This window comes from Colias eurytheme, chromosome 13 (assembly GCF_061535395.1).
Source record: "Colias eurytheme isolate Ceu_HAF_F1 chromosome 13, ilColEury1 Martin Lab GWU primary, whole genome shotgun sequence".
Lineage (NCBI taxonomy): Eukaryota > Metazoa > Arthropoda > Insecta > Lepidoptera > Pieridae > Colias > Colias eurytheme.
This window is the reverse complement of record NC_142992.1, coordinates 7,224,287-7,232,886: the sequence shown is the minus strand read 5'-3', so window position 1 is coordinate 7,232,886 and position 8,600 is coordinate 7,224,287. Positions and strand designations below refer to the sequence as shown.

The 8,600-nt window shown below is 32.9% G+C and overlaps 1 protein-coding gene across 1 annotated transcript; it reads left to right on the top strand.

The window, feature by feature from the left end:
* The first annotated feature begins 772 nt into the window (after window positions 1-772).
* Window positions 773-8,503, top strand: Rnb (BTB/POZ domain-containing protein Rnb). The gene is made up of 12 exons (XM_090109097.1): window positions 773-1,093; window positions 1,348-1,574; window positions 1,762-1,990; window positions 2,072-2,240; window positions 2,367-2,537; window positions 3,343-3,710; window positions 3,807-4,122; window positions 4,218-4,397; window positions 4,498-4,729; window positions 4,994-5,102; window positions 5,197-5,342; window positions 5,423-8,503. The coding sequence occupies exons 1-12, from the start codon at window positions 848-850 to the stop codon at window positions 6,180-6,182; spliced, it is 3,153 nt and encodes a 1,050-aa protein (XP_089965223.1). The 5' UTR covers window positions 773-847; the 3' UTR covers window positions 6,183-8,503.
* Window positions 8,504-8,600: the final 97 nt, after the last annotated feature.

Here is an 8,600-nt window from a genome sequence, read left to right as displayed (position 1 = left end):
ATAGGACGGATTAAAAAATATTGTAATTTAAGTCCACATGTAAATAATCTTTGTTTCGCATACATTTATGATTATAATATTAAAGTCCGGTCGCGGAGCAGGAAGAATTTCGTACATTAACCTGTTATTACCTGTCTCTGTCACTCCCTTGTAAAAATAATGTGTCTTGCTCGCACAGGTGCAATGACCGCCGTCCTTAGGGATTGTAAACCTTTAACAGAGCGTAAGGTTTGTGTATGCTTGATTGGTGGCAGGTGTTCAATTATGATTTTGTGAATTCAAAATTTATAAGAATAAACCTCAAACTCTTTATATCCAATCAAAATCCGCCTAAGTCGAAATCGCTTGTTAGATTTACATATTTCTGTAATATTGTACATAGTAAATTATTTTTTGAAAAATAAGGTCATAAAGAAGTTTCACTTCTTATGTGTGTACACGCACACTTTTTTTATATAACTAATATATCGTGGTTATTGAAAAAGTTAAAATGTAACTAACTAATAAGTATTGTAAATGAATAAAGGACATTTATTTAATAAATTAGTAAAAAACATTTTCTCCTCCAAATATTTCATGTAAACTGCACTTCATTCAAAAATGTTTGTGACCACTGTCAGTAGGTAAAGAGGTCATTGTACGAAATTCTTTCTGCTCCGCGACCGGACTTTTAAAATATTTCAATGCATATTTTTCATAATGATAGAATATTATCAATATAATATAATATTTGTGACATCATTACATTTTGACATTAATATAGTCTGTGATTTTGAGTTTTGACATAGATGAACGTAAATAGAAAAAAAAATTGAGATGGAAATTGGAAAACATTTTATGTAAAAAGATGGATAAAAATCAAATAAAATTAATTATAGAAGGCCTTAAATCTACGTCATCATCACGTATTCAAGATACTCTCTTGAAAATTCGGTCTAATGTCATATCTTCCGAAAAAGGAATTAAGATTTTTCGTGATTGTGGAGGCTTGAATTGTTTACTTCCTCACCTCCGAAAACCTAATGAAAGAATTCTTGATATTACTTTAAGTATTCTTGGAAATATTTGTTTGGATGAAAAATGCAGTGAAGCAGTAAGTTAATTTTTTAAATTATTATGTGTGGCACAGACAAAATTATATTTCTAATTTTTTAACCGCCTTCAGAAAAAGGGAAGAGGTTCTCAATTCGATTGTATTTTTAGGTTTGTAAGTTGTAACCTCAGTATTTTTGTCTGGTTGATCGGATTTTGATGATTCTTTTTATTAGAAATATTTCTCCACTAAATGCACATTTGGTCTAGTTGTGAAAATTAAAAATTGGTTATAATTATTTTAATTAAATTTAGGTGGGCGAGTTGAATACTTTTGGCCCCTTGGTGTCAATATTAAACACTGTTTGTCGAGATAGTATACTCGGAAGGGCCTGCAAACTTATTGGTAATTTAGCTCAAATTAAGACCAATGCAGAAGGCCTGCATAACCATGGAGTGGTCAAAGCTTTGGTTGCTCTTATTGAAGGCAGAGATAAAACCACATCTAATCCAACTCTTACCATGGCTGTAAGAGCTATCAGGTGAATTAATATTTCTATGCTATTTTGTTAGTTGAACTTATTTATATATTGATGTTGACTATCTTTTTCAAATTTTAAAAATTTCTTTCAACATTACATTAATTTCATTGAAATGCATTTCACTCTGCTCTTTCTCCTGTGAATGTTATTTTTCTACAGTTTTATTTTACTTTCTTATTTAATTCAGGCAACTATGGATGATAGCCGATAAAAGGGATGAAATGCTAAGCTTGAATGTTGTTCGTTGTGTAACTATTTTATTGACCACAGAATGTGAATCAATTGGATTAATGAAATCCACACACATTGATAAAGAAATTGAAGTGCCTAGAAGGAGTCAAGAAGAACTTATTATTGGTATACTTAAATGCTTAGGATACTTTACTACTTATTCTATACCGCAATGTGCAGAACAGGTATGTAAATTGTTGTAGTTGTTAATTTATTACACACAATTTATAGACATGATATTATTGCTTTCTTATTATCCTTTTCAGTTACAAGGAGATGGCAGAGGCTACCAATGCCTTGTAGCACTTACAAAAACAAATGAGACTTTAGCACTAAAATGTCTCATGAATCTATGTTACATGTCAGTGTGTCGCCCTCTATTGGGAACTGCAGGACTGGTTGAATGTTTAGTAAATATTTTAAAGAAAAATCCAGGTGAAATATTTGAATTTGATACTATTCTATAAACATAAAGCAGTCAGATTTTTCTGATAAACCTAAATTGATCTTTTAAGTATTTATATATTATACCAAATATTTATTTATTTTAATAATTTTCAGATGTTTCATGGTGGCCAGAAGGTTCTATTAAGGCTTTAGCTCAATTAAGCGGCGAATCTGTTAATAGATCTCGTTTACGACATTGTGGTGGTTTACCGTTACTGGTTGCAGCTGCAAGAGTTGACAGTCATGCTATGCATGCACTTCTTCAATATGTTTTTGATGATACAGGTAAATCCTTATCCTTACTAATATTATAATGTGAAAATGTGTTTATTGCACGCCTCATAAGCGAAGCGTTGAGGTGGGTACTACTGTCACTTCGCGCAAAACATCTGATTTTTCAAACTTAAAATGTCTTTATGTATCATACATTGCACTTGTAAGATAATACATACACACACATATTAAGAAAAAACACTATTTTTAACGTTCATGATATTTTTGATGTCATTTTTGTTATTTAAACTAGTTAAAAAACAGTTTAAAAAAGTTCTGTCTTGGACGTCCGTGTGTCTGTTATGTGCGGATCCTTTTTCTTGTTAACACGATAGCGACCGAAATACTTTACTAATCGAGTCTTTTTTTTTCTCTTACGCTTGAGTATGCTCAGGAATAGAACCCTTTCATTTTTCAGGGTCTGATTCGATGTGGTTTAATTGTTATTAAATAAACAAAAATAATAATTAATAAATATTTATTAAAAAAAAATTATGAGGCGTGCACTTTTGGATTTTCCAAATTATTTGAGTTTGTTTTTTTTTCACGTTGTATCAAACCATTTTTTCTGGTCCTTTCTGGTAGGGTGATAGTTAGGAGGCTAGAGTATGACAGAAACATCTTATTGCCTTATCCATCATAATGCACATAGATCACTCACAAATTCATAAATTCGAATAGGTAAAAATGTGTCATTTATGATAAATGTTAGTTTCTTTATCGACGCGAGCGAAGCCGCGGGCAACAGATAGTAGAATATAGTATTACTATTGCCATTTTCTTGCCTGTAGATTAATTTACTAATTATTTGACACAGCATTCCAAATTATGATTAGTGAAGGGCTCATTACTCTCCTTACTGAGAAACTTTCCAACTATGTAAGTAATATGGAAATTGAACACAACTTGAATAGTGAAAGTTTAAATGAAAAGAAAAAAAGCCGAACCGAGAAAGAGAAAGATACCCCACAAATGTGTGAAGAAGCTACTGTGAATGAGCAAAATGAAATAGGAGAAGAACTCAAAGTTGTGATAGAAAGGGATAACATGATTGTTGGTTTTGTTGATGCAATAGGCAGTGATAGGTCTGACGACAGTGATAATGACAGTACAAATCCATCTTCATCGCCATCTAGACGAAAAGGTATAAAACGCGGTCGCACAAGCCCAAAAAATTCCAAAAAAGTAAGTACTAGAATCTCCATTTGTTGTTATCAGACCTATTGTTAATGGAAATGATTGCTTCTTAAAACAATATTAATCATACTTTTGTTATAACAGAAACCGAAGTTAATAAAAATGGCTAAGAAGGATTGGTCGGCGGGTGTATATTGGGAACCTAAGAGTCCAGAACCTATTTCACCACAATTCCCACGAATGACTAGTCCGGATAGATCAGATTTGAGTCCTTTGTCGCCGTATTCTGATGTAAATTGGTCAGGATTAAGTCCAGACTACATGCCACATTCCAGTAAGCGTTCTTGGGATTGGAGTCCAGGATCTGCAAGTTCCGACGGAAGTTCGCCCACGCCATATAGAACAGATTTTCCCTGGAGTCCAAGTAGTTCAGGTCCAGCCTCACCACTAAGTACTGAAGGTATAATATTAGGAGTATATTTATTTCTTCAATCAAATTTATTTTCTATTGGTATTTTTTTTTGTTAAGAAATAAAACCAATTAAAAAATTGTAGATAGTTCAGATTCTGAAGTGTCGGGGCGGTATTCTCCCGTGTGTAGTGAAGGAGAAGATGAAACCGAGAGCAATAAACCCAATAACATGAAATCTGCAATAGATCCAGCTCAAGTAGCACATGAATTGGAAGAGCTTATTATGGACGATGACGAAAGTAGTGACGAATCCCCAAATGAAGGTAAATTTAACTTTTTGCATTTCGCGTATTCTGTACGATTTATTTAATCTTAAATAATATTAAAAATGTTGATAAACTTTTTATTGAATATTTTTTCCAGAAAACATCAAGCAGATAACTATAACAAAAACATCTGGTATAATGTGCATCTTAGTGCTACTTTTTCGTGTTTCTCACGGGGCTTGTACGAATGGCAATGAGAATCGGGAAGAGATGTCCAATACTGTAGATCTATTAACTGGCCGCGAGTGTATGAATACGTTACTTGATTATGTTGAGAGGTGTAGGAGGCCGACCGGGAGAGCTGCAAGAATAATAGCTCGAGTTCTGAGGTATGTATATTAAAATTATAGTTTATGTAAATATTTTTTTAAGTTTAAAAACCTATACAGGTATGTCTTCCCACACTGCAATAAGTACATCTCTAAAGATGCATTCTCCTTAAGAGGTCACGCTGATTCCCATGACTGGTGGCAGAAAATTCGCTCAATAGTATAAAATGTATGTTGCATCTTCAGTCACCTAGTACAATGCAAATTTATTTCTAATTAAAACAGGGACCAACTAAATAATAATCATTAACAATTATTTTACAGCAACTCTTTATGTCTCATGAGTATATTGAAGCATAGATTTGTAATTAGACTTCATACTATGTCGGTTAACTCAAAGCATCCCCCAACGGAATGTCGCCAATGTAAACAAGTAAGGATTTAATGTTATTTGCCTATGTAAATGGTATTATATTTCCCATTATTAATTTTATTGTTTGGGCTACTAATTTTATTTTTCGTTTTAGCTTATAAAGTTGGGCTCAAAGTTATTAGAGCAGGTAACAATTGTAGCGGAATCAAGCCACGGAATTGGTGAAATCAGTTATAATTTACTAAAAGGAAGTGCCAATTTGAAACAAACACTATGCATAACTTTACCACATATAGTGAAGTCAGTTCTTTTTTAATTATAAATGTGTTTTACTGGAATTTAAAATAGCATTATAATAATAACATTTATTTCCCTTGCAGAACGGAGAAAGTATTGAAGAAATATTTTGTGGATTGTGATGCATTAAATTTACTGTTTTCAATTATTTCCGAATCAAAGGAAAATATCCAAAATTGTGTAACAGCTTTATCGAAATTAGCAACAAATGTTCAAATAAAAGATCCGAAGCTCTTGGAGAATCGATATACAGATTTTGTGTCCATAAGTTATGATCCTATATTAGACAATCTAGAAACGGATGATATAGTTACATTTGTGCTAGATGACCAATCCACTGTAATAGCAAACAAAAACTTCCTGTGTCAAAATTCAGATGTCTTCAGTGTGATGTTAACAGGATCGTTTAAAGAGTCGTCTGAAAAATATGTCAGTCTTAAAAAAGTGACGAAACCAGCATTGGAGTATCTTTTAACACTTTTACATTGCGGCTTAAATGAGACGAAATGTGATATTGATGTGTTTCCCTTGAGCGAGAATCTGATGACTAATTTAGAAGTACTCTTACTTGCAGATAGATTCTTGTTTGATAAAATAAAATGTTTATTAAGTAGTGCAATAATACAATTCCAACTGACTCCTGAAAATGCTGATAAGATCTATATTTGGTCATTGGGTGATGGCATGGGATATTTGTGTGTCGAAGCTGTTGCATACTTATTAACTGGAAAAATGGATGAAGACTTAAGAATAGCTTCCTTTCAAAATATCCTCGAATTAGAATATAAGGATCAATGGCTAGAAGACATAAAGTCTATGATATTACGACAGTTGGTTAAATAAGAACTTTTTGCAAAGCAAAATAAAGTAGGTAGGTACCTAATTTCACATTGGAATTCGCAACTTTACTTATTATTGCATTAAATTGCCCATTTGTAACTACTGAAATATTTCCTTACTTATAATCATTATAGTATTTAAATCTTCAATTATAATTTAATTGCTATAGTAATGTAAGCACATGGGACAAATTTGCATTTATCTTTTTAGCAAGTATGAAAATATATGAATGATTTGAACATCAAACATGTTCAGAAATATTTTGTTTAAGTATATAAATATGATATTATAGACCTACTAATAACCACCGAATTTATTGTTAAATATATTATGTAAAAACTATTCTAGAGCTTTTTGGCTGGCTTGGAGATTTAGCATGTTAATACCATGTTAATACAAACATTTTCATCGGTTACCTATGTCAAGGTTAATATTATAGGTTGTTAAAAAATTTATGATCGTATTTTTTATTAATTGGCTTTAGTCTCGCTTACGTACAATAAAATAAAATAGATAAAATCAATATTATACTAGGTATGAGAAATATGGTACTTACGTAATTAATTATTTTATTCGTATTTGATATTTCGTTTCTATGCCCCTGGTTTAATATATGAAATGAAATGAATACTACTACTTAGTACCTACTTAGTATAAAAGATTTTAAGCTATTGCATAGCTTCTATCGCGGGCCTTGAGCGCGGGGACCGAATCCAGAAATTTAGTAACGAAAAACCTCACGCTCCCCACTCCGACGGGCACGGAGGTGTGGATTGAAGGCATAGCATGCAATAGCTTTACCACGGCAGTCCCCGAGTGCCACACATCTCTTTTGTTTAAACTTAAGTTTGAAAGCATTCTACTGATCAAAAATAATATCGCACGTGATTAGGTAATTGATAATTTTCATTTAAAGAAAAAAAAAATTTTGTGTGATTTTATGAAACCACGGTAAAAGTGAAACTTAGGCACAAAATTATCGTATTTGTACGATAATTATCGTACGGTTCGACCGTCACGCGACATGCGCTACACAGACCAAAAAGTTTGAGACGATGTAATAAAAATTTCACTTTAAAAAATACTTATTTAAATTTCCTGAGATCAAACGAATTGACAAAAAATGATACAAACATGATACAAAACACTTGAGGGATGGAACGAAGTTTAATGTTAGAGAGAGAAACACGCGCACGCCGCACGGTCTACAACTTTATAACTATACATTGTAACTATAGCTAAAAGTATCGTAATAGGGGTGACAGACGTACGAGTAAGTACGCGAACTTGTGGCTCGACGACCTTTTTCGCTCGTGTGTCACCCCAAGTACGCGTACTTAAAAACCGTCGAGTAAGTTCGTTGACGATCCAACATGTTTGAAATTTTACTCGTAGCCCGCCTTCGCTCGCACGTCTGTCACCGCCGCGAGCCGCGAGCCTAGCCTGTCTAGCTATAATAGGTGTTACTAAGTGCAAAAGTTCAATTAATTTCGTCTTCTTCTTTTAGTTTTATGAAAATAATTTAATATAATTAATATGAATGAATATAATATAATTGAATATTGGCGAAGGTATTTTTGAATCCCGCCAAGGAAGTTTCACTCCTGACGCGTAGGCTCGGCGCACAAGCTCTTTTTTTGTAAAGTACCCTCAAAATATAATAGTAAAAACGAAAATATATCCTTCAATTTTTGAACATTTATTTTGTTAGAATGCTATTTACTTAAAAATAGGTGCTGGCTATTAAATTAAAAATGTCTATATTTAATTCCTGAATAACATAAAATTCCCTCTGTTCATGACATAGAGACATTCGATATCGGTGACGCGCGAGAAGCTACTGACCAAGCTCTTGCGTGTGTCACCGACGTCGAGCCGAGTAAGTACGCGAACTTTAAAACCGCGGTTTTAAAGTTCCTACGTGTATCAGCCCTTTAATACAACTTTTCAAGGAACTTCGTTCCAATTATAAAAAGTTGCATATTTACTAATTTTGTTTCCAAAAACTCGGTAATTTATTTGAAACCAGCTGGAGAGCGCCAGACCGTAGCCAGATCCAATGATCTTTTTGCGAGAAAGAGAAAGGAAGTACACCTTTTTCAGTTTGGGAGGTGGAGCGAGCGGACGAATCGTTCCGATTTGCGTAACGGGTGGGCTCACCCCACTTTGGGGGAAGCTTCAGTAAAATTTTTGTTTCGATAGGATTGTGTATGCTATTTTTATGATTTAATTCATACATATAATATTCTCTAGGGAGTGTGGGTGGGTGAAGGATAAATAGATGTGCATTACATACAAACAGAAAATTCGCATATATCTGTGTAAATTATTTTTATTTTATTTAAGTATGAATTAGTTTATTATTTTTATTTGGATAAAATATTATTATTATTTGGATAAAATATGGAATTATAATAACAC